General features: G+C 38.1%; 3 protein-coding genes, 2 long non-coding RNA genes and 1 pseudogene across 9 annotated transcripts; 5 read left to right on the top strand and 1 right to left on the bottom strand.

The window, feature by feature from the left end:
- Nucleotides 1–2,027: 2,027 nt before the first annotated feature.
- Nucleotides 2,028–4,266, top strand: LOC126626374 (cinnamoyl-CoA reductase 1-like). Its single transcript, XM_050295694.1, has 5 exons — nucleotides 2,028–2,230; nucleotides 2,302–2,474; nucleotides 3,112–3,457; nucleotides 3,575–3,770; nucleotides 3,911–4,266. The coding sequence occupies exons 1-5, from the start codon at nucleotides 2,101–2,103 to the stop codon at nucleotides 4,044–4,046; spliced, it is 981 nt and encodes a 326-aa protein (XP_050151651.1). The 5' UTR covers nucleotides 2,028–2,100; the 3' UTR covers nucleotides 4,047–4,266.
- A 1,336-nt stretch (nucleotides 4,267–5,602) lies between these two features.
- Nucleotides 5,603–7,596, top strand: LOC126626738 (cinnamoyl-CoA reductase 1-like; annotated as a pseudogene).
- Nucleotides 7,597–12,763: 5,167 nt separating this feature from the next.
- Nucleotides 12,764–13,678, top strand: LOC126626388 (uncharacterized). The gene is made up of 3 exons (XR_007624673.1): nucleotides 12,764–12,914; nucleotides 13,018–13,181; nucleotides 13,339–13,678. It is a non-coding gene; the product is annotated as an uncharacterized LOC126626388 (long non-coding RNA).
- Nucleotides 13,679–13,923: 245 nt separating this feature from the next.
- LOC126626386 (cinnamoyl-CoA reductase 1-like) lies at nucleotides 13,924–15,893 on the top strand. The gene is made up of 5 exons (XM_050295709.1): nucleotides 13,924–14,152; nucleotides 14,252–14,424; nucleotides 14,594–14,779; nucleotides 15,481–15,673; nucleotides 15,768–15,893. The coding sequence occupies exons 1-4, from the start codon at nucleotides 14,146–14,148 to the stop codon at nucleotides 15,535–15,537; spliced, it is 423 nt and encodes a 140-aa protein (XP_050151666.1). The 5' UTR covers nucleotides 13,924–14,145; the 3' UTR covers nucleotides 15,538–15,673; nucleotides 15,768–15,893.
- Nucleotides 15,894–18,284: 2,391 nt separating this feature from the next.
- Nucleotides 18,285–23,273, top strand: LOC126626384 (uncharacterized). Of its 5 annotated transcripts, XM_050295703.1 has the most exons (11): nucleotides 18,291–18,791; nucleotides 18,940–19,152; nucleotides 19,286–19,409; nucleotides 19,723–19,852; nucleotides 20,034–20,080; nucleotides 20,164–20,221; nucleotides 20,519–20,585; nucleotides 20,677–20,914; nucleotides 21,415–21,522; nucleotides 21,663–21,759; nucleotides 22,719–23,273. In XM_050295703.1, exons 1-9 carry the CDS (start codon nucleotides 18,789–18,791, stop codon nucleotides 21,507–21,509), a joined length of 975 nt encoding a protein of 324 aa, XP_050151660.1. In that variant the 5' UTR covers nucleotides 18,291–18,788; the 3' UTR covers nucleotides 21,510–21,522; nucleotides 21,663–21,759; nucleotides 22,719–23,273. The 5 variants fall into 5 exon arrangements, with proteins under 5 accessions (XP_050151663.1, XP_050151660.1, XP_050151659.1 ...); XM_050295706.1 differs by having other exon boundaries at nucleotides 18,285–19,152; nucleotides 21,480–21,522; XM_050295702.1 differs by having other exon boundaries at nucleotides 18,291–19,152.
- Nucleotides 23,274–24,586: 1,313 nt separating this feature from the next.
- On the bottom strand, nucleotides 24,587–25,228 carry LOC126626389 (uncharacterized). Its single transcript, XR_007624674.1, has 2 exons — nucleotides 24,884–25,228; nucleotides 24,587–24,764 (listed from the first exon to the last, which is right to left on the bottom strand). It is a non-coding gene; the product is annotated as an uncharacterized LOC126626389 (long non-coding RNA).
- Between the last annotated feature and the right edge of the window lie 539 nt (nucleotides 25,229–25,767).

Consider the following 25,767-nt stretch of genomic DNA (forward strand, 5'->3'; position numbering starts at 1 on the left):
CATCATACATCATATATCAATTCAACATGAATCACAATTGAAAGTACACACATTATCGGTCATGAATTCCACATGACTAACCAAAGGTCTTGTCATCGCACGGAAACTGATGCACACATCCCTTAGTATGACTCGCTTACCAAGATAGACCCACTAGGCTTTATCGGGTATCTAGTAATGTTAATTTTAGTATTTAAGAATGCTTCATAACATTTTGACCAAAAGTCAATAATTGGTCACTATGGTCAACGACCCGGTCAACAACCCTAGTAATTCAATTCGGAAGACCCTACGTCAAATTTCCGATTTGTAAATTCCTAGGTTCCTAAAATATTACGTATAATCACATTCTACAATTTCGTGACGATGTAACGGTCAGATCTTCATCTAGTACAAAAGCCATGTGGCGGACCTTTACAAAACTAGGGTCAAATGGTCGAATCTCGTCATACGAATGTCAAAACCAAATTTGGAGAATAGGAATTGACCTAAGGTCATCTCCAATTGACCTGGCTAAAAGGCCATAGACCAAAATGTAGTCCATTTTGACACGAAAACCGTCTCCAACTGAGAGCCAAGCCAAAAGGCTTGTGGGCCGTACCAGGCCATAAACCAACCACAAGGCCAAGCCAGCCAGCCAGCCAGCCCGATTTGGGTAGCCCAATCCACTTGGTGTTGTTGGTGTTGTGGGTACCGCTCTGGTTAGGTTGCGTCACTCTCCCATCATGCCTTATTTGTAGTACGCTTACTTGCATTTTTATGAAGTACTATTATTTTATTTGAGTTACTATTATTTTATTTGTTTTTAATTTTATCCTTCATCAATCCACAAAATATAATACCATTTTTATGAGGTACTATTATTTTATTTGTTTTTAATTTTAAGAAATTTTATATGCAATCCGCATTTGGAGCAGGTCTATCCTTATTTTTTTCTTCAATATTTTTTTCGATTTAATTTATTTTATTTCTTCTTATCTTTTGGCATAATTTATTTTTTTTATTTAATATGGTAATTTAATTCAATTAAAATAATAAATTATTAGCCCTCTTAGGTTGGTGATGGGTTTTTTGTCAAATGGGTATGTTTGGCCTATAGCCCTTTGGCCTTCTCGGTTGGAGATGATATAAAATATGGTCTGACATTGTTCATTAAAATATAATTTATTGCAGAACTATAGGGCTAAACATGACCCTTTGGCACTTTTTCGATTGGAGATGGCCTTAGAGGTGAGTGTAGTGGAGGTGATCATCGACGTTGAGGTGAACAGAGGAGGGAGATTACCTATGTCAAAGTCCCAGAACTCTCGGGGCTCGATCCGTCACGAATGGCAGCCAAACTGGGTCGATCTTGGGTGGGAAATGACTGTGGGGATGAGAGGAGTCTATCCCAGAAGGTGGCTAAGATCCTTGTCGACGAAATTCGCCGGAATGGACATCTAAATGTTTGCCCAAAAAGGGTCAAAATCGTAGAGAGATTTAGGGTCGACCCACACGCCCGCTTTCTAAAACGTGAAAGTCTCCCTTCCTAAATCTGGGACCTTCCATAAATAGGTCAAAAAGATAAAATTACCCCTTCATTTGTTTCCTTATTTCTCCTTTATTAACATTCCGATTCGCAAACGGTTTTCGTCTGTACGTTCGCAATATCAAGTTCTATTTGAAAAACACTAAAAGTGACCTAAAAAGGATTTTGAATTTTTAATGACTAACTATGAAGTTAAAATAAATTCGCGTAAATACAAAGTAGGTAAAATTAAATAGTGAATCTGAGAATGGGATTTCACACTTTCAATATTGCTATGGAAGATTCAGCAAGTTGTTGTAGAATTCAATATTGCTTTGGAAATTAAATTCAGCAAGTTGTTGCAGGAATAACTTCGTAGCACCACCCACAACACTATTTCACCAATAAACATGCACCACGTGGGCATTCATCTTTAGTCACAACATATATTAGACAACCCCCAGCGCATATATAAACAGACAAGTAGAATGACCAAGAAGATATAGGCAGAGAGATCAATCATAAGAGAGGTGGGACTGAGAGGAGTAAGGAAAATATATAACTTGGTAAGAAGACATATAGCAAGTAAAGATATGGTGGGTGGGACGACTGATCAGAAAGAAAAAGTATGCGTGACTGGAGCTGGAGGATTTACTGGCTCTTGGCTCGTCAACCTCCTTCTCTCCAAGGACTATGTTGTTCATGGAACCGTCAGGCAACCAGGTCTGTCACTCCCATCACTCATCGTATATATAGTCTCAGAATATATATTTATATATTGTGCGCTCATGCAGGAGACAGCAAGTATGATCACTTGAACAAGCTTGAGAAAGCATCAGAGAACCTCAAACTGTTCAAGGCAGATTTGTTGGACTACGACTCTCTTCGTTTGGCCATTGAAGGTTGCAGCGGAGTCTTCCATGTTGCCAGCCCTATACCCACTTATCTTAAAGACTCAGACCCTGAGGCAAGAATCTTCCAGATTATGTTATGTTATGTTAATTAATTAATGCCTGCCTCACTCAACTTATATTATTTAACCTGAGGCAAGAATCATAAAAAATGCATAATATTAAAAGATTTTAATTGATTTTTAATATTTTTAGAAAATATAAAAGGAGTATAAAAGAAATAAAAACATATAGTTAGATAACTGGAGTCACTCCTAAAAATACTCTATGTTTTTTGACCTGGATCTAAAAGCCCCTTTTTACTATACGGAAATCATAATGGGAGTTGTTTATCACTTTACCATCATCTAAATATCATATCCAGAAAAAACCATTCAATTTGAAGGTCTTTTAATCATTCATATACATCAAATAAATAAAAGATTCATCATGAGGGTGCTATTTGTTATTAAAATCGTCGATTGGTTTTGACACACATGTATGACTAAAAGACCTCCGAATTGAATGATATTTTGAAAATGATCTTTAAATGATGATAAAGAAAATGACGGTTCCAATTTTAATGTTCGTCCAGTGAAAATATGTTAAGTATAAGTGGGGGACAAGTAAGTTCTCTTATGAGAGGAACACAAGCATTATCCTTTCAGTTTTGAGTAAAAAACTGAAATTGTAGAATAAACGAATGTGTTGCAGGAGTTTCTCGAACCAGCAATAAAGGGAACGCTGAATGTACTCAAGGCTTGCAAAGAAGCCAACGTGAAGAGAGTTGTAGTTGTGTCGTCTTTAGCCGCTGTTATTATGAACCCGGAGTGGCCTAAGGATCAAGTCAAGGACGAGACTTGTTGGTCCGTTCCCGAATATTTGAAAACAACCAAGAAATGGTACTATCTTTCGAAAACGGAAGCAGAACGCGAGGCTCTGGAGTTTGGAAAAAGGAATGGACTTGAGGTTGTGACTGTTTGTCCTTCTCTCATTTTGGGGCCAATTTTGCAATCCACTCGCAAATGCAGTAGCTTTCTCGTTGTTATGACTATAAAAGGTATCTCTGTGCATATTCATATATTAAGAGTACAAGGTACAGGACATGTTTCTTGTTTGTGCAATATTAATGGGCTAGTGTGTGTGTGCACGCGCGCGACTCTGTACGAATGTGTAGGTGATCTTGAGTCCTTGCCATGCAATTACTGGACGTTCGTGGATGTTCGTGATTTAGCTGAAGCGCTGCTTCTTGCATACAAGAAGTCTGAGGCTGCAGGAGAAAGATACATATGCCATTCACACTCAATTGGCATACGAGATGTGGTGGAGAAATACTTAAGGCCTACATATCCCGATTACAAGTACCCCAAGAAGTAAGTTAATCCATTAGACCAGCCTTTCAATAATTAACTATCGTCTTCTTTTTTTTCAGTTCATCCTTCTGTTTGCTTGTGTACGTTAACGATTGATCCATGTTCATGTTATTGATATATGTTACCGGTTGTATTGGCAGCCTTACCTACGCAGAGGAAGAAGTACAACACATTAATTCCGAAAAATTGCAGAAGTTGGGTTGGACTTTCCGGCCAGTTGAGGAAACGCTTAATGATTCAATTGAAAGCCACCGGAAGGCTGGAATCGTGGGTTAGGAAAAGTTGACAGACTACTGTATTTGTATTGTATTTTCCCTAGCTAGTTAACTAGCTACTCGTAATATGCAAACTGCTGTGCACAATCACAACAAAATAATAGTTCTGCTTATTAAGCATGATAAGTAGCAGCATTAGTTATTGGCTACACATATGCTTCATATAAGCATCAAGTTAAGTTATGCTCTCGTCTTGAATCCTACCCTATACGTTTGGGCCGCTTTAAATTCCTTCCGGATCTAACACCTCCGATGTCAAGAAAATAGAATGTGTGATGGTTTTGAATGAATTTCTTCAATTGAATAATTATTTATGTACAAGGTATTATATACAAATATTACAATCAACGACACAGCCACTATTACGGCATGCAAGCCGTGATCCATAATTTGTGATATTTGACTTATGCTAGAAAAGGTAAATTATAATGATTATAATAACTATGATAATATTTTTCTAATGTTTGACTTAATCAGGAAGATATTATCGTAATCATAATAATATTATAATAACTACAATAATTATTTCCTAATATCCGAGACTTACACGGTGGGGGTTTTTGGCTCAAGTGTGAACTAGGCTTATTTACAACTAAGCTCTCTGGAATTCAATTTTAATCTCACATTGCCCCTTATAACTCAAAGGCCGTTATTTTATTTTCTAAAACTCAAAATTCATTCAATTTTGCCTTTGAAACTCGATTTGAATCCCTTAAACTTAGAAGTTGTTATTTTACTCTATAAAGCTCAAAATTTGCTCCACATTACCTTAATTATTTTAGTTTTATTATATGAGTTTGATTTATATCCACCAGGCCAATCATTTTTCTCCATCTTTGCATCTCAAGAACAGAATCCAAAAAAAAAAATTCCAATTCTTAATTTCTTCTTTTAAACTTTAAATTTTTTTTATTATTGAAACTTGAATGTTAATGCATGGTAGGGATTTATAATCAAATTCATTGGCACATATGGCACAGTCTTATTGGGTGATAGGTCCCACATATGTTTCCGAGGGCGACTTTGAGTTTCAAGAAGAAAAGAGAGTTCACAAGTCAAAGTAAAACAAATTTTGAGTTCACGGAGTAAAGTGAGAACTTTTTAGTTACAAAAGCAAAATAAAATTAAAATCGAGTATCAAAATAAAATTTTGAGTTCACGGTCTAAGTGTGTCTATTTAACTCATATGGCCAACTCAATCAGTTCCTAAAAATAAAAAGCTTCTATGCCTGATTAAGCAGAGCATATGGTTTATAGATCAATCAAAACAAATGAAAACAATTATTCGGAGATTATAGAGAGATAAGAACAAGACTAGTAGAAATGAGTAATGCGATACTTATTGTTTATTTTTACCATCATTTGTACTCTTTCTAATAAGGGTAGGGTCCACAAACATGTGGGTCTCATCTCTATGAGAGAGATGATACAAATAAAAAGGTCGTACCCAGTGCACAAGGCTCCCGCTTTACGCAGGGTCTAGGAGAGATGATACAAATGATGAAACAAATATGTGATAAAAGTAGCAATGGAAATATAAATCACTAACATGAGAAAATGGATATCAAAATGGAAGACGATGGCTTGTGGAGAATGCACCTTGTTATGGGTGGAGAAGATGAAGTTATAAATTTAGGCGTAAACAAAACTTCTAAAATATGAGAGTAACCTGCCATTTAGTATTACGGTCTAATGGTACTCCATTTCACTTGTAAGTATGAGGCTAAGCCCACCCCCTCCCTATTAGTATAGGTAACATTGATTGTTCAAAAAAAAAAATTGAGAGTGACCTAGTTCAGCCTACTTAGTGGGGTCGGACCCGATCTGTAAGTCCCAAGTTAGAGCAGGAATTAGCCTCAAGCCAATTGTGAAAGTTAAACGCATTCTTAATTGGATAATATACATTTGCATCCCTATTGAGGAGAAATTCTAGTGTAGAGAGATTGGGATCACCGAATTTTGCATACTAGACACACAAAAAGTACCATACCCCATCTCTCTGACTTAGAGTTCCACCATATACTAAATCGACAGTTCATCATGAATATATTATTTGTTAGTTTACATACATCAATTTATTCTATCATTTAGATGCATAAAGAAAATACAAACACAAATGAACTACAACTTCCTAAATCTCACATTTCACAATATTTAATTGCTTGTTATAAATCTCATATAGTATAAACCTTAAACATGCAAATGTGGTGCAACTGCAGGTAGAGTTGATTGAACCAGCTTTAAAGGGAACACTGAATGTACTAAATGCATGCCTAGAAGCTAAAGTGAAACGAGTTGTTTTTTGTCCTCTGTATCCGCTGTTTTTATGAACCCGGACTGGCCTAAGGGTCAAGTCAAGGACGAGACTTGTTGGTCTGTTCCCGAATATATTGAAATAACCAAGGTAATTATTCGTTAGTGATCTGCACGTCAAAGAGATACACCGGTTGCATTGTTGTTATTAATTAGTCAGTTTTAAGCTGAACCTATATATGATTATGATCTTTGATTTTCTGGTACAGAAATGGTATTTTCCTTCAAAAACAATAGCAGAATCAATGGGAGGCCTTCGAGTCTGGGAAAAAAACTGGACTTGAAATCGCAACTTTTTGTCCTTCTGATATTTTGGGGCCGATCTTACAACCCACCTTGAATGCGAGTAGCTGGCTTCTAGCTAAGGTTCTTCAAGGTAAGAACATCTCCAACGTAGTCTCTCAATTTCGCTCTTCAAATTCTATTTTGTTGACCTATGTGGGAATTGAAGAGTAAAATTAGTTACCTTGCAATCTAACAAACTCTTCAAATTTGATTGTTTGGTTATTATTTAAATTTATGTTTTGTCTTCTCCCTATGTAGCACACTATTTATATTAAGTTGGAGAGTGAGATGGAGGTCTCTAAATTTGTAGAGAGAGAAGAGGTCCTAAGTTTGATATTTGCCATTGAAGAGTCTCTTGGAGCTTTGTTTTGTTGATGTGACTAATGCATTTGAAAGTTTGATATTTGCCTTTGAAGGGTCTCTTGGAACTTGTTTTGCTGATGTGACTAATGCATTTGAAGAGTTTGTTGGAGACACTCTAATATTTACTTTAAACTTATTTGCCACATCCGGTAATATGTACATGTTTCTTAAGAAATGAAATATGACCAAGGAGTCATAAAGTTCCCAAAATTAACTCATATGGTGACCCCAAAGCTTCAAATGTCGATACAGAGACGGCTTCTAGCCATTGGTGTCGCAACCTAGTTTGTCCCCTCAATTGCAGTTGCTCAGCCATCGCAAAAGTTTGTTACGACATTTAACCGGCACAAAAGGATTTTGTTTTTTCTTGTAGTACGTAGTCATTTATGCTAATATTAACGATCCGTATTGTTAGATTTATGCATAGTTATTAATATTTATAGAGGTTATGTGAGTATATACGTCTCTTACATCATGTGCAATGTGACTCTGTACGCAGGGGGGTTTGAGTCATTTGGATACAATTATTGGACGTTGGTGGATGTTCGTGATGCAGCTTGACACAGGAAAAACCAAAGGAGTCTCAGGGAGACGGGGGATGATAACCTGAGATTCGCTCAACCAGGAGCAACGGACCTCGCTTACGTCGCTAATCGTGAATTCACTCACACAATCAAGTCAAATGCTTGATTTTAGAAGGAGAAATCACTCTCTTCAAATGCAAAAGGCAAATACAATTTTAATTCATTCAAGTCCCCCATTCAAGGCTTTCTAGTACAATATTTATAAGCGTTTACAAATTAATAGACTTTAAGTTTCCATGACACCCTTACAACTCCCAAAATAACTTAACAAATTCCTAAATAATTAAAATACAAAACCTTTGTTATTCCAAAGCATATTAATGGTTTCAAATTGTTTTCTCCAAGTCTACTGATGAGTCAAAATTATATTATATATTTCACCATATTCTTAGTATAATTTGATAATTATTTTGGTAGAATTTTGATACTTTGCTTTATATTTTCAATATAGGACATTCGATTTCTTCTGAAGCAAAACGTGACCAAACGGACGAATTTTGGAGTGATCAAATTGAAGGACGTTCGTGTGTTCCTTAGCTTGTTCGTGTCAAAATCTCAGCAATTTCTACCAAGCGGTTATTTTCTGGAGATTAAATGAAGGAGCAGTGCGCGTTGTTGGAAAGTGACGTTGCTGAGCTTAAACTGCGTTTTTGGAGCCCAAGATGACTTCGGATGGGTTCGTGGCCTTCTATAGAAGTGTTCGGAATAGTCAAAGCTTTAAATCCAGCTATTTTGGGCCAGTTTTGGAGCTGATTTGGGCCCAAAACATGGTTGTGTAGATTTTTTGGCGAATTTATCAAGTCAATTTAGGATTATATTACCTATTTTATTTTAATTTATTTAGTTTCCTAGTCTTATTCTAAGACCTTTTATTAGGAGGATTTTATTTAGAGTAGTATAAATAAGCTTTTTAGCAAATCTAGGGTTTTTTTTTTTTAGGGAGAACGCATGCAATTTTTGTAAAGAAGATTTTGGGCAACGCTTAAGAGATTTCAAGACTTTTACTTTCAAAGTATTGTCACTCTTTTTCTATTTCAATAAAGACTTTATGATTTTTATTATGAATATGCATAACTAATTTTCTTTTGCTAGGGTGAGGTCATGATCCTTAGCAAGAATATGTAGTCTCTTTTTAATTGCTTATGAATTCATGCATGCAAGTTTTGGATTGTTAATCACTGTGTTTTAAACTATCTATTTGTCTTAGTGATTCGCGACCATTAAGATATTTAGAAAAGTAATTTGATGCAATTCTGGCAGAGGGCTATCCCTAAAATTGACTAAGGCTTCTTGTGGTTAATATGTGTAACCTCTTAGGATGGACGACATGTTTTAAGGGTTATATGGTTTTTCAAAAGGTTTTCACAAAACTTAATGAGGCTTGCATGTTCACATTCGATCTGGACACCACGAACGGGTTGCATGTTAGATATACGTTTTATGTTAGGTTCCAAGTAGGATATACTCTAGGAAAACCTAACCTTCAAAATATGGATGTATGGTTCATAAGTAATTAGAAGAGTTACATAAGATTGTTAGAGTGACGGCGGAACCCTAGTATCTTCTCACTTTAAATTCTAAAAATTGTTTCTTTCTCCTTCTTTAAAATTGCAGTTTTTAAGTAATCTTTTTAATTAAATTCGTTTTTCTTAATTTAGGTCATTAAATCATCCTTTTCCAAAATTTTGTTCTAAATAATTAGTTGAGAATTGATTTGGCGTTAATCTATTTAAATTAATCCTTGTGGAGAACGATCTTACTTGAGCCAACTATAATACGACAATCTTGTTTCTCTTGCAAGTATTTTAGGTGTTTTTAACCCTTTTTGCACATGTGGTAAAAATCCTATCATCTACCTCCCGCATCATTCTCATTTTCTCAACAAAAAAAAAAACTTGTCCTCGAGTTTCAATTGACCTCTTTTTTTTTTTTTTTCTCCTCGATCTTTTGGATGTCCAACCAAAATGTTCCACAATACCCAATTTAGCACCAAAATTTTCCAAGTTCCTATACACCATGCACACATTAATGTTTTCTTCGTGAACATAATCACCTTGGAATAGTGCTTCCAAATCACTTCTTCAAATGAGCCGAGAGAATTGAAATCGTGTTGAAAAGTTCTTCTATCAAAGAGCTAACCTCTCATATCTTGTGCAACGAAACTGTCCCAAAAAGGATCATGAATTCTACGGATATTAAGTGCTTGTACTCCATTATATAGTTGTCCATGGAACTCTTCAACCACATCTTCATCGCCTTCGTATTGATCATAAACCGGGGCGGAATCCCATTCGGCCAAGTTATCGATTACATCACTACTTTCTGTATATTCCCCTTTCATGCCAAACTCCATGTTGGAACGTTTTTCAACCTCATTAGATGCACAACAAATCTCACATGCACCATCTGGACAACGATCAAAATTTGGAGAAAGATTGAGATTTAGAAAATCATTACTTGAAAAATCAAAGACAGCCGTTTCTAGAACCCATCTAACCTCATTTACTGGAGGCAACAACATGCTTTAGTAAATTAATTGAAGATATTGTTTTGTAGAAATAATGGATTGAGGAATCGCTTCAGAATTAAGAAACTAGACTAGAAGGGCTTTCAAATCATATATGGTATGAAGGTCGATAAATGCTTAACCAAATCGAAAACTGACCAGCAAGAGAATTGATTTTGTTTTCACGACAGCACTAATGCTCTGTGGTGTTTTGCCTATATCTGCACACACAAAATTCGGTTTGATGCACGGTTTGTTGCGTTGGAAACTAGACCTCCACAGCTTTCCAGTGATTGTGACTCTCTAGATAAAAGTCACGGAAATTGAGTTGGTTTTGAGGACAAACACAGATGATGTGTGTAGCGCTACCACCAGGATTTCAGATAAAAATTTGAAAGGCCGCTCTGATGCCACTTGACGTAGGAAAAACCAAGGGAGTCTCGAGGAGATGGGGGATGATAACCTGGGATTCGCTCAACTAGGGGCAATGGAGCTTGCTCACGTCGCTAATCATGGATTCGCTCACACGACCAAGCCAAATGCTTGATTTTAGAAGGAGCAATCACTCTCTTTAAATGCACAAAACAAATACAATTTCAATTCATTCAAATCCCCTATTCAAGACTTTCTAGTACAATATTTATAAGCGTTTACAAATTAATAGACTTTAAGTTTCCATGACACCCTAACAACTCCCAAAATAACTTAACAAATTCCTAAGTAATTAAAATGACACGCCCCAACCCTAATATTCCCTGAATACCAGGATAGACACGTGTTGGCCGACATCCGAAGGTGACAAAAGCCATTACTTGATACAAAAGCTAAGAATAAGAAATAAATAAAAGTTAGAAATTTAAAATACAATGAAATAATAATTTAGGAACGTGCTCAGAGCATACAACTAAACCTAATTACTAAAAGGAATTAAGATAAAATTGAATGAATAAAGAAGTGGGTCCTACATCGAGAAGATTCAAAGATGCTGCTGCGGAAGTGTCTTGACGCCGGGATTAGGTGCCTTGATCCTAAGTCCTGAATAGGGGCGCAAAACAAAGATGAGTGGACCAAGTTCATAAATATATATATAATAATAATAATAAAACAGTTATCAATGTACTAACCCCCACAGTTTATATATAATGAAAACTATTAGCATAATAAGTGATGGATTTAATAAAAATCCTAGCATGCCAAAAATATCTCAAAAGTCATATCGCGGAAACGCGTCGCGAAAATCAAAACAATAAACGTATCGTAGATCGTCTCGTAAGTGCGGTGTGCTGCTAAAAAGATCGCCAAATAAATATATCTCACGGCCCAATACATGCTCCGTGATCTCTGTGCCCGTAGCCAGAGATTACCAACTCCCGGCCCAATGCCTGCTCCATGTCCCTAAGCCCGTAGCTAAGGATTACCAACTCCCAGCCTAAATGCCAACACCAGATCCTCGCCCCAGGCAGCATAGTGTCCTCTAGGTACGCACAAATAGTTACGCCTCTCATAAATAACAACTTCATAGTATAAAATCATCCATCGTCTATACTATAAAGAGGGGTTTCTAAAACATGTTCTAGCATTCTATCGTCATTCATTAGATAGTCTACTAGATCATGGTTTTTATAGAAAATATGATATATTAAAATATAGCTCAAAATAGGCTAACATTTATTTCCTAACCAAAAACACGAGACGAAATCAATAAATTCAATAAACAAGCTTAACATAAATCGAATCATAAATTCGTAGGCATGCTAATCATTTATGCAATTAATTTATAAACTCATGCAATTTTAGAAGGGGTCCACTCACAGTACTTAGCTGCCAAAAACTGCGCCACTAGCGAAGACGGAAGCGTCACAATAATTGCCCCTAAGCACATTAAATGGTACAATTAATAAAATTATATTAAGACAATTGAATTTGGGAAAACGGACGTCGGAGACGGATTTAGGACGTCGTTTTACCCTAAGAAGGGTCCTAGATACATTTCGTAAAGTCAAAAGAATATTCCAGAGAATATTCCCTACCAGAATATTCCACACAAAGGGTTTGGGTTGAAAACAAAATAAAAGGATTTGAGTTTTAGGTTAAATGAGTTAGAGAGTTAAAAGGGTTTTTGGGCTTAAAGCCCTTAACAAAAACCAGCCCAAGGCTCTTATTTTAAAAACAACAAATAAAATAAATAATAAAATAGAAATGGGTTTTTTTTTATTTTTTTTATTTTAAGAGCAAGGAAAGTTCATTCCAGGGCAGAGAGGCCAACGAAGAAACAAGAGAGCCTACAAAGAGGCAAATAGAAATGGGTTTTGGGTTGGGCTCGGCAGGAAAGGCCAAAGGCCTTGGGGTTTCTGGGCTACCGGATTCAAATGAAGAAGAAGACCGGAAATTCGGCCGGAAAACCATCCAATTTTAAACGGCCATAACTTTGTCACTACTCAACAAAATCAAGTGAAATAAGAACGAAAGTTGTAGCCCTCGAAGAGACGAATAGAATGGTACCTCACACAATTTAAGATTCAAAAACAAATTTTAAAAGGAAAATAAATTCCCAAACTTGGTGAAAATACAAAAATACCTTTTATGTACAGTAAATCCCGGAACGGATTGTTACATAAAATACAAAACCTTTGTTATTCCGAAGCATATTTATGGTTTCAAATTGTTTTCTCCAAGTCTACCTCCCGCATCATAGTTGAAGCAGTGCAAACTCTGAGGGCGGCGAACGGTACGTATGCACGGCACAGGCGATTGGGATAAAAGATTTGGTGGACAACTACTTGAGGATTGCATATCCTAACTACAATTATCCAGACAAGTAAGTTTGTCTATCTGTCTATCAGCCAAATGCCAGCGAAAAACAATTGCTCAATTTTTCGTCATTGGCGATTCATGTTGATATTTTATTGTTGTAATGGCAGCCTTACCCACACAGAGGAGGAAGAAGAAAAACTGAATTCGGATAAATTGCAGAGATTGGGTTGGAATTAACGGCCACTGGAGGACACTCTTATTGATTCCATTGAAAGCTAGGGGAAGGCTGGAGTCTTGAAGTAGCCAAATAAAAATCCCTTCTATTACTCCGGTAGTATATATGCTCAGCGTCCAAGTTTACTTGGCTAATTTCAGATTGATGTGTTTTTAAAATATTTATTATGCGAGTAAGAGAAGGGTATTTTATTTTTTTTATTTTTTTCACACGAGCCTGTTTGAAAAATGAAAATGTCGTTGACGTCCTTCAGGTAGGTCTTCTTGCTGACTTGCTCGGGCGGCTGCTAGAGGGCTTCATGAAGTTCCCATGTCTTGGCAAGAATTGGACCGCTGGAGTGTTTTTCTTGGCCCAAAAGGTGGACTCTTACCTTTTTGTTGGCAATAGATTGGATGTCTTCAATTTGGCACGTCAATAGAATGCCAAGTACTGACGCACTTGTGCATGCCTTCAACTTGGCACGTCCTAACATTTCACATGAAAATCCCTCTTCATTCGTTCGGAAGATTAGAGTGCTAGATCAGAAATTGAGAAGTCAATCTTCTTGTACTGATCAGTCTCCTTGTCGAGACACCAACTGCAAAAGTCTGCAATAAAGATGATGGCGGCACCGGCGAAGGAGGAGAAGGAAAGAGTATGTGTAACTGGGGCTGGAGGATTTGTGGGCTCTTGGATTGTCAAGCTTCTTCTCTCTAGCGATTATCTTGTCCACGGAACCGTCCGAAACCCCCAGGTCGTCTGCTATAATTTTTTCTCTGTTACTGCATCCCACTATGATCATCCTTTCTGCTTATGTATACCGGAAATTCTCAGTTCAATTAAATGATGAACATGTCAGCTACATTGTTTTAATATTATTGGTAAGGCACCGATGACGTATTGCCACGTTTTGTTGTAGTGATATTGTTGATAATGCAAGGATAACATGTTGGTACATTTTGTTGACTAATAAAATGGTCGATATAGTATCAGTTGCATATTGACGGTATTAAAAGAACAGACTGTGAGGCTGGCTACAAAACATCGGCACAAAATCGATAGCATTGCACTATTAGTTCCGATGGAGCGTAATTCATGTTCAAAATGGATCATACATGTTATATTACTGAAAGTTAATAAACTCATACAGATGTTAATTGTTTTCATTTTACAACTAATTAATGCAGGGGATAGCAAGTATGCTCACTTGAGCAAGCTTGAGAAAGCATCAGAGAATCTGAAACTGTTCAAGGCAGATTTGCTGGACTACAATTCACTATGTTCGGCAGTTGCAGGATGCAGCGGAATTTTCCATGTTGCCAGCCCTGTAATTCCTAGTGCTAGTGTAACAAATCCTCAGGCAAGAGTACCTAATTCACTGATACAAGAGTGATCAACTAAAAACAGAAAAGAAGGAACTATCCCATGTGAAGCGATAAAGGACTAGCTAGGACTCCGTAATACAATTAACAAATTGTTATATACGTAAATCACATTTCACAATATATCATTGCGCGGTGCAATTGCAGGTAGAGTTGATTGAACCAGCTGTAAGGGGAACGCTGAATGTCCTGAGTGCTTGCCTAGAAGCCAAAGTGAAACGAGTTGTTGTTGTGTCCTCTATATCCGCTGTTTTTGTGAGCCCGGACTGGCCTAAGGGTAAAGTCAAGGACGAGACTTGTTGGTCTGCTCCCGAATATATGAAAGCAACCAAGGTATTTAGTCTACTCTTAATTAGTGAGCAATGATGTAGTACCATATTCAACAGCGCGTCAAAGTAATACATCAGTTACAATGTTGCACTAGCATTATTAATAAGTCAGTTTTGAGTGTAATTTTGGGAAGCAGGATATTTTATTTTTATTTTTAAGCTGAGCATAAATATGATTTTTATCATTGATTATCTGGTATAGAAATGGTATTTTCTTTCAAAAACGTTAGCGGAACGGGAGGCTTTGGAGTTTGGGAAAAGAACTGGACTTGAAATCATAACTGTTTTACCTTCTCTTAATTTGGGGCCGATTTTGCAACCCACCATGAATGCAAGTAGCTGGTTTCTAGCAAAGGTTCTTAAACGTAATACCTACTTTATTTTATTTTCCACACCGTACAAGAGGTCGCACTTGGTGCGATGGCAAGTGCCTTCGTCCATGAGCGGTAGGTCTCGGGTTCGAGATTTGGGAGCAGCCTCTCCATAAATGGGGGTAAGGCTAGCCGACATTCACCTCTCCCAGACCCTGCGTAAAGCGGGAGCCTTGTGCACTGGGTACGACCTTTACCGTATATGCACACATTTCTTTAGAATTGAATATGACCGAAGTGATCCCTATTGTTAGATTGAAAGCTTATTATTAACTGAGGTTACGAGGGTATTATATATGTTTCTTATTTGTGCAATGTGGCTATGTACACCTAGGCGGGTTTGAGTCAATTGGATACAATTATTGGACGGTGGTGGATGTTCGTGATGTAGCTGAAGCAGTGCTTCTTGTATACAAGAAATCTGAGGCTGGTGAACGATACATATGCACAGCAGATGCTATTTGAATAAAGGATTTGGTGGACAACTACGTGAGGGTTGCGTATCCTAACTACAATTATCCCCACAAGTAAGTTTATCATTTCGGTGATTGAATTCGTTCATGTGTTTGTGAATGCGCCTCTATTAGGATCCATGTTGAGATGTTTAGTGTTTTATGGCAGCCTTAGCCACACAGACGAAGAAGAAAAAAACGTGAGCTCGGATAAATTGCAGAGGTTGGGTTGGAGTTACCGGCCACTGGAGGAGACTCTTGTTGATTCCATTGAAGGCTACCGGAAGGCTAGCGTAATATATATATGTCTAGTGTTAAATAATAAGTTCGGGGTCAACGACTATTTTTCCTTTAATGATTGCCCACCCTATTTTAAAATTCTGTCCTTGTCTCATGTATAAGCATTTTAAAGATGAATTTTGAAGTTTGATAAGACTTTGAAGTTATTGATGGCATATTGATAGTGGGATGATTTTGATGTGGTAGAAGAAGAAAATTGGTGAGGATTTTTATTTTTAAATAATAGAAAGGAAAAACGTATTGGTTTAAACTGCTCGAGCTAAACCAAATCAAACCAATCATAATAGCAAAAATAGACAAGTCCCACAATCAATAATAGAACTTACATCTATTAAACTCATACTATTCAAACAATAGTGCTTTAAAAGTCGAACTCAAACGGTCTCATTCTTATAAAGAGTGTGGTATAGTTGTAAACGATTCAAAATAAGTTGAATATCACCTTGTTCAAGTTTGGTTTTGTTTAAAGTTTTTCTAACTTAAGTTAGGCTTGACTTCTTTCTTATACGAATCAAGCTCGAGTGAGCTTAAAATGTCGCTCAAACTGTTTGGAGCTAACTTACAGCCCCAGGAATACAAATTGATTGGGTTTATTGTTTAGATGGTTTTGCTGAACTTTGGGCTCAGGAAAAGAGCTGGCCCAAAAGGAGGCCCGAAAGGAAAGACAGCCGAAGCCCAGTCAAAGCCTAGAAAGCAGAATGGGCCTTTTCTAACTTGGTGCAGCTCATGAAGACCACTTGCTTACCTACCCAAAGGCCAAGTGGTATAGACTGACCAGCTACACAGCCCATAAAGTACTTTATGATGGCAGTACATGTAAAATAGCTGATGAGTCATCACCCTTCAAATCGCATTCGGGCAAGGTTGCTGCTACAGGAGACCAAGCCGAGTTGTCTATATAAGAAGAAAGAGAAACCAGGAACAAGGACACTCAATCAAACAAACAAATGCAAGCACAAACTCTGCTCAAAGCCAGATTTGCCTTCAAAACGAAGCTGTAGTCAGCCCAAGCATTCATCCCTCGCGGGATAAACCTTCATTCAAACCCTTGTAATAGCTCTGCTACCTTGTTCAACCTTGATGTAGTATCGATTCATCTTTTGTAAATCTCTCTCCCTCCCTGAAGCTTTCAAACCCTTGATAAACCACAAAGATAGGAACCTGCAAGACGACCAGGCTTGCCCGACAAGGTTAAACCGTGCCCAACCTTCTTTGTTTTTTGTCTTTTCATTCATTAGCCTAGCAATATGTTGTATACTTCCAGTTATATTCAAGTTATTTCTAGCAAGATGACTATTAAAAGGCTTTCTCAGTACTTGGATCCGATTTGAATATATCTTCAGTGTTCAAACCAGATCCAAGTCCTAAGCCCTCGGGCATGTAAATCTGATTAGTTAAAAGTCCTTGGCCTCAAGGCATAAAAAAGAACCTTATGTGGACTTAACTCATCCACGACAATCCTTGATAAACGAGAAGTCTGAAGTTCCTTGGGGCGCAAGTAATCGACCTACCTCTTAGTCTTATTTCTATTACATTATGATTATCATAGAACGCTTAAGCATGGGAAGGATTCTGATAGGAAGCCTCAAGGCCTACACCTAAGGCCCTACGAAGGCACCTATTTGGATTCATTCCGTTCTGCGGTCTAGAACGTTTGAGTATAAGAACGAACTCTAATGGGAAGCCTCAAGGCCTACACCTAAGGCCCCACAAAGGCACCTATTTGGGTTCATTCTACCTCTCGAACTCGGGTAATCAGAAGTATAATAGTTATAAGACTCATGCATTCACAAGAACAAATATGATGTGTTCGAGCACTGGTTTAGTTATTAATAGGAAGCCTCAAGGCCTACACCTAAGGCCCCACAAAGGCACCTGTTATAACTAACACGGTTTCTCAGGTATATACATATACAACCAAAACTCGACATCTATTTCACATCTGCCATACTAAAGATGGCAGTGGCACGCCTGAGCACTTAAAAGTTAACTTGATTGTGAGCCTCAAGGCTTACACCTAAGGCCCCACAAAGGCACCTCTCAAAGTTAACTCTGTCATTCTCTTTCAGCCTTACCCGACGAGCCTTGCCCGAAGAGTCTTGCCTGAAGAGTCTTGCCCGACGAGACTTGCCCGACAAAGCCCGACAGTGAAGCAGAAGCCCGACAGTGAAGCAGAAGCCCGACAACAGCCCTCAACCGGCGCCAACCTCCCGGGGAGCTGTGTGCTCGTCGGCCAGGAAACATCCCGACGGAAATTCCTGACGTGAACACATTCTACTACGTGCGGGCAAGTCTCTAAGACGTTCATGGATTCCATGAAAATAATAAAAAGCTAAGCCGACATCCGTGTTAGTTCCGCGTAGGCATTCGTTCTTTTACGTGCAGGCAAATGGAAAAATGAAACAAAAGTTGATGAGGAATTGTTTCTCGTTTGTTGTTTTGTGTGGAAAATAAGAAATGATGACGCTTTCCTTTTCCTTTTCCTTTTCTTTTTCTTTATGAATCCGTCCTTCTCCATGCTTTTTATCTATTTCTTGCTATCAATTTCTCTGCTACTACTAGTCTGTTTACTGGTGCTAAGTTTTACCATCACCATCCACCAACCCCTCTCTCTCTATCTCTCTCTCTCTCTCGAGTCCCCAGCCAGCCAGCCAGCCAGCCTATCCCCACCACTTCCACCGGCCTAGGTCTGCTGCTCTTGCTGCTGGGGCCTTGTTTCTTTCTTTCTTTTTATTTTATATTTCTTGCAAAATTCATTGTTATTAAGCTTAATTAAGCTTAATTAAGCTTTATTGGGGTGTTGGGTTGTGTTGGGCTTTAATCACCTTTATTCATTATTTCCTACCAAAATTGACCACCCCAGATTCCCCCAACCTCACTTCAAAATTCAATGGTATATACATCTCCACCCCATCTCAAGCTCGGGTTTTTTTATTTCTAGGGTTTTTCTTTCTTTTCACTATCTTTCTATTTCGGGTTAATACCACTATTTCTACATTGAATTGGATTGAATAATTTGTGATTGATTGATGGCGTATCAGAGTTCTGGGTCGAGTTCTAGTCCCTCTGGATTCCAATTCCCCAATTCCAGTTCCCCTTTTGGTGACACCACCTACACCAAGGTCTTTGTTGGGGGGCTCGCCTGGGAGACGCACAGCGACACCATGCGCCGCCATTTCGACCAGTTCGGCCAGATTCTCGAGGCCGTCGTTATTATTGATAAGAACTCCGGCCGATCCAAAGGTTATGGCTTTGTGAGTATTTCTTCTTTTCACTTTATGGCAGTTTGTTTTGCAAATAAAGAATCAATGGCAGTGGGATTGTACTGTCTCACTCACAACTTTTAGAATGACTTGGTTTCTGTTTGTATTTACATGGAGGGTTCAGGTGACTTTCCGCGAACCAGAGGCCGCTGCTCGGGCCTGTGCTGATCCAACTCCAATTATCGATGGCAGGCGCGCTAATTGTAATTTGGCTTCACTCCGGCAGTCCAGGCCACCTATGCCTTATGGTATGGTTTCTTATGCTCTTGGTTTGATAACTAACTATTTAGTCCCGCTTCGTAGTTTCCCGTTTCATGCTCAATTGCAACTAGTTCATTGTTTTCTGGTTATGTTTATCAATTTCTTTTATTACGTTCCATTATTTTATTGACTTTGTTTTAAACACAGCCATTATCTATGGATTTGAAATAAAAAAAGAACTAAGATCTTCATTGGTTTCCATCACATTTTCATGTTAACCTTTCAAAGTACCAAAATCTACATGTATTGTTTTTACCATAGCAAACAAACACATGACGCATGACATTTTTTTACTTGCAGGACGTCCAAGACCAGCTTCTCCATACATTGGAGGCGTGCAAGCTACCCGTGGGGCTTACATTGGAGGATATGGCTACCAGCAGCCTCTTTCTTACAACTATCAACAAGGATTAGTTTATCCTCCATATGGGTGAGTTGTGCATTTATAGGAGTAGGTGATAGCCATCAAGTTAATTGTAGTTGTGTAATATTTGCTGATCATCCACTTGTGTTGTATATAAGTTGTCAACATTTGATATTTGATTTGGTTAACCATGGATCGGTGACATCTCAGTAAACAACTTAGTTCTCTTCCATTGTTTCTTGTGTAGTGCGTGCAATTCAAAATATGCAATGCCATGTAGATTTCCAAAATCAGGTTTCTTCGTCATTTCCCTTGGTATTCAGGGTTCATTTTGTCTGGACTATGATGATGTGACATGGCATGATTGGTAATTGCAGGAGACGAAAAAGTGATAGTTGCAGAGGATATGTGCCCAGATCAATGTTTATTGAACAGGCAAGACTTAGGACTAGTGTTTTTTATTGAGGACCAACAATTGGGTTTTCTAGTCTCACCATTATTGATTGATCTCATACTTGAGATTTCTCATTCAAGTATAGGAGCACTTCAGCCTGTAGTTTAGTTCAACACCTTGGTTCTTGCATTGTAAGGGATTAGTTTTGGTGTTTTGTGTTGTATATTTCCATGCATTGCATTGTTTGTAATTGTATTTTCATGATGTACATTAACTCTTCCAAAGTGTCCACAGAAATTATTATATCAGCAGTTGTAATGGTTGTTTTATCCGTGCAGGTATGCAACATATGGACCTGACTACGCTTATTCACAGGTCAGTAATGCTATTAAATGGCAGCATGAGGTGGATGTCTTTCTTTTCAATGTATGAGTGAAGATATTATGTTGCTTTATTCTGACTTGCTCCCTCACTTTGTGCGCCATTTCTTTGGTAGGGTTTATACAACCCCTATGTGGGTCAGCAATATCTTCAAGTATACGGACTTCCAGGGACAGCTAATACTTCTCCTTATCCTTATGAACAACTGGGTCAAACCATTCCTGGTGGTCAGGGTTATCCAACAGTTCACGGATATGCAATGCCTGCTCAGCAGATAATCCAGTTTGGTGCACCCAGTGTTAATGCAGTCACAAATTCCCCAGTCCCTCAAGTTCAAGCAGCATATCCTACGGGTACATCTCTCTGTCCTGAAACTATTGTTCTTTTTTTTTTCTTCACAACTCTGGTGTCCCCCTTCCTAGGGGATAAATTATGATTGTTCATCTTTCAGTATAAATTAGTGAAGCTGTACCACCAAACATGCAACTCATCAAACTCATAATTTATGTGAAATCAACACAACCTGAGGCTTGACCACTGTCTTGATCATATTATTACTACCTATGAGGATGTGAGATCATGATAAATTTTAGTCCTTTATCATGCACATTTTTTGCTTAGAAGGCTTACCCCCTGTTGATGCAGTGAATAGTATGAGTGTGATATGTTTAATTAATAAAGAATTATTTTTAACACAGATTTTACTCAAAGTCTTTGATTTCTATCTTTCAATTCTATAAAATACAAAGAATTTTTTTTTTAATGACAATTTGATAGATTTTTCATCTAGATCAATGTACCATGGAGTATGTAGATAAGACTTAATTGACAAAATTCTGTGTTTTTTAATCAGGTATGGTAGCAAGTGTTGTGGCACAACCACATTTTATATTATCTGCTCCTCCTCAATATATGCAGGGTAGTGGTTCTGAGCAGAGAGCTGGGTGAGGGGTTGATTAAGGTTAGTGCCACATCATAGAATAGATTACGGTGTGCTTTGCAGTCCTATACCTATTCTTTGAGAAAATAGAAAAGAAAAAAGGGATACAACCGCCACTGGGTTCGTATGTGATTTTGAGATTCTTTATTTACTCTTTGCAGGTATTCTTAGATTGCAGCAGGACTAAAAGAAGCAAAACTGCTAATTAAGCGGCAGGCTTCAGGTCGAGCCTTGGAAATTTTATTTTGCATTCTAGAGGTAAACATATTTGGTCATTCTATGTACATATGCAAGATTTACCTATAGGACCTGCAAGTTCTGATTATACAAACCTTTTCTTCCGGCAAAAGATATGCAAAATGAATAATATTATTCTCAGCATGCCTTTGATAGCCAACTGATGATAATGTAGTTGCATATATCATTATCATTTAAAGGTGCAAATGGTTCCATATGAGGCTGTGACAACAAAGTGTGAGAATTCGACTATTATTCATTTGTTCTGTTTGTCTTTGTTGGACGTCCGCGTGCAAATTAGTTTAATGGGATGATTTACTAGATTGCTGTTTTCATTAACATGTAGCAGTTCATTCCAATATTCAAATTTTGTGATTTTCCATAGCCATTAGTAGCCCTCCGATTCTTCACCTAATAAACTTTACGTTGTAGTGCTTACTCAATAATTATGTAAAGGAGAGTGGTTCTTCTTGGCGCATTTTGTTTGCATACTGGATTAAATTACCGATACCTCAAGCCTCATTCGGTTTATAAGATGGGATTGGAATGGATAAATCACAATTTTCAAGTATGTTGAAGGAAGAAATGAAAAAATTGTGACCGATGTGGAGGTAGAAGATGAATTACTCACAGAAGAAAACTTATCCACTCCAATCCTCCTCAAAATGGTAGGATTAGAATGGAGAAGCTTGCTACATGTCTAATCTCATTCTAATCCCCTGAAAGTGAAAAATCATTCTCCTCTACCCTCACTATAACTTATATTTAGAGGGTTCCATTCCAATCCAATCCAATCCAATCCAAAGATAACAAACGAGGCCTAAAAGAATATATAGCTGGACTTGTTTTTGTTGGTTTCATTTTGTGTTGATCTGGATGTGCTTTCAGTCTAGTTATGATTTTATGATTTAAGGCTTGACATCCCAAAGTCTTTGTTTCTGGATTTGTGCCCTCTGTCTTATACATACATTTTTCTGCAGGTCATACATAGTCATGGTCACCAGAGAAGTCAGATGTCAGTGTCACTCCAGATGGCATAGAAGGATGGAGGATGCCAGTTGCTCTTCCCTCCCAGTGCGACATTAATCCTCGGTGCATCTAAACCCGTGTTACTCAGGAAAAGTGGCAGGTTGTCATGGATTGGTGGGTGCTAGAAGCAGGTTTCTAGCAGCCAGATAGGACTAAAACAAGTCTGAAAAAACATGTTAGAATCAACATATGATTCTTTTATAGTCTGCCTTGTCCCGGCATTTTGGGTGTATAGTCTGGTGTCACGTGTTGGTGGGCGGCCCATCACACGCGTAATGTCATTCAGGTATTTGTGCATACTAGTTATAGGATTTTCATTCAACTCGGAAAATCCTGTAATTTAGAGAGTTAAGAGTGCCTGGCTTCAGAAGGGGAGAAGCTTCAGGCATGTTCTGTTTATTTGGAAAGAACAATTTTTGGGTGTATTATACATATATAGTAAAACAGTGTCTCGCCTATTGATCCTTATGATTTGAACGATATGCTTGTTTGTATATCATTTGAAAGATTGCTCGTTATGTTATAGATAAACAGGGTGGTCATGGTCACTCGATCCAGAGTTCACAAATCATGCAACACGATGTTTGACTCGTGCCAAAAACAGTGTGACATGGTCCTCTTTGCCAAAATGATAGGAAAAAAATCGGAGGAACTATCCGTGGAGTAAAATCAAGACCCATTGCCCACACAAAGGATTCATAACCACAAAATTGAAGAGAGAAATTAGAAACGAAGGCAGAGAAGCTGTTAATAAATGTCTCTAAAAGTCCCCAAACCAAACTCTCACCGGCACGCTCCTGAAAACGTTGCACACATTCCTCTGTCAATCTCAACTCCATCGATGCTCTACACTCGAAGGGGCCTTACCACCGCGAAGGACGGCAGATTTCTCATTTATTCAACTGTAATTCCTGAATCCCTCCATCAAATTTCTTGAGATCTGGGGTTTGATCAATTACTCCCCCTCCGTGCTCAACAAGTTTCTGAGGTGGGAGGACAAGGGCGGTGAGGCTGCCTCTCTGGGCACTGAAGCGCTTGCATGTTCTCTGAAGGGCTCTTCCAGTCCCATCAATGAGAGCCCCCAAGAAGAGTGTGCCCCATGGTTGCAAGTCTTTTTGTGGCATTGCCTGCTTTGCTTCTAAAAAGGTATGTCATTCGGCTGTCTTTGCAGTCCCCTGAATTAAACTTGGGGGCTCTTTTTTGGTAAAGAAACCTGGGCACTTACCACCGGTCTAATTCGTATAAATATATATATTTATATATGTGGCAATTTACAATACTCGTCAGTTATTGCATGCATAACATTCTTATTTGTGGCTCCTGCGACTGACCTTGTCACTCCTCTATGTTCAAGCTGCTATTTTCGTGGGAATTATCAGATTGGTGGCACTTCTTAAGATTTCAGGACGGTGAACCGATGAAGAGATGGGAGGACAATCCTATAAATTTACGTTCAGAGGAGACACTTGTATGACCATCAAACTCTTAAGTTGAATAATGACTTGTTTTCTTTTGCAAAAGCTGATGCTTCATTGGATGCAGACAACAACCTAGACGTGCAGGGAGGGGCGGAAGGAATGAATGTCGAGAGAGCGATTTCTGGGATTACAGAGGTACAGGTATGTGAAATACTGGGTTTTTGTCTGTGATCTTATAAAGTTGTAAAGCATGTCCTAACCATCACAAGTTTTGCAGATGAAAGAGATTCAATAGAAGATTGTTTGCTTCGAGGTGTTAGAATTACAGATGGAGAAAGAATGGCAGGGGTAAAAGAAAGAAAGGAAAATACAACTGATGTACATACAATTCTTCCCAAACATCCACCAAATTAATCACTCTGATTTTCTATTCCATTTGAAATTAATGATCCTGAAGGATTTGACAGCCTGCAAAACCAAATACAGCTTTCGCACTTGCAGTAAACGAAACAGGATTCAGTTTTGTGCACCATCCTATCTAGATTGTCTAATTTAAGCGTCGAATTCCCTTTCTAAGTACTGCACAAAGATATCGCAGCATCAGCATCGCATGTTGGCTTGAGAAATAAAGAATCTGGATTCCAGAGCACAACACACAGTACAACTTAGAAACAAACGTGTCCAAGTCGAATAGATACCTGTCCGGCGACTGTATACAGTCTGTTGTACCAGCCATTGGTTGCCATCCCAAGTGCTGAAAACAGGTGCTTGCAACTTTTTTTACCGGGTTTTTGTAGCGAATACTCGATGAAGCAATTCGAAATTAAATAAAAAAATTACTTCTGAATTGATCTCATCCTTTCTTTAATTTAATAATTTCAGAAGCCCTGCCGATCATCCTTATCGTCATCAAATTCGAGCCATTATAACTCATGAACAATCCTGAGTTGGTATGTATGACTATGAGTGGAGAATTACCTTTAGATGCTTTGCAATCTATAAGTTTTGCTGCCACTTCTGCAGGCCTTTGCCAGCTCCTATCTAATCCACTAACCTTTAAAGTCCCATATTAAAATTAATGCAAAACGAATGAGTAAATTAACAAAAGCTTCCACTGGCCATGTGTTTGGACCCGATTTTACTCTATCAGCCCTAGCAATCGAGGCCGTTGAGTGAGCATAGCTTCCAACCGTCAGATAGAAAAGTGAAGATATTTTTGTTATTGTTAAAGGATAATATTATGGTTTTTATCATAATAATTATCTTTTAATATGAATTATCTTGGCTTTTTCTTATCCAAGATAAATAGGATGCAAACTATATATGTGATATGGTAGTAAACAACACAGTTCGAGTTGGGATTCTTATCACATGGCATGGCTGGGATGTGAAGGTTATGATAGGCTTTAGCCTATACGTGGGATAATGAAATGGTGATGTGATGTGGCAGAAGGTTAGCCTGCATGTCGTGTGAAAGGCTACCAAATATATATATATATATATATGTAATTGGTGGTTGTTTAGGTGAAGGTTATCCAAGCAACTTGATCTTGGGATTTGATGTGATAAGGCTAAGCACAAG

This window comes from Malus sylvestris, chromosome 6, assembly GCF_916048215.2.
Source record: "Malus sylvestris chromosome 6, drMalSylv7.2, whole genome shotgun sequence".
In the NCBI taxonomy this organism is placed as follows: Eukaryota; Viridiplantae; Streptophyta; class Magnoliopsida; order Rosales; family Rosaceae; genus Malus; species Malus sylvestris.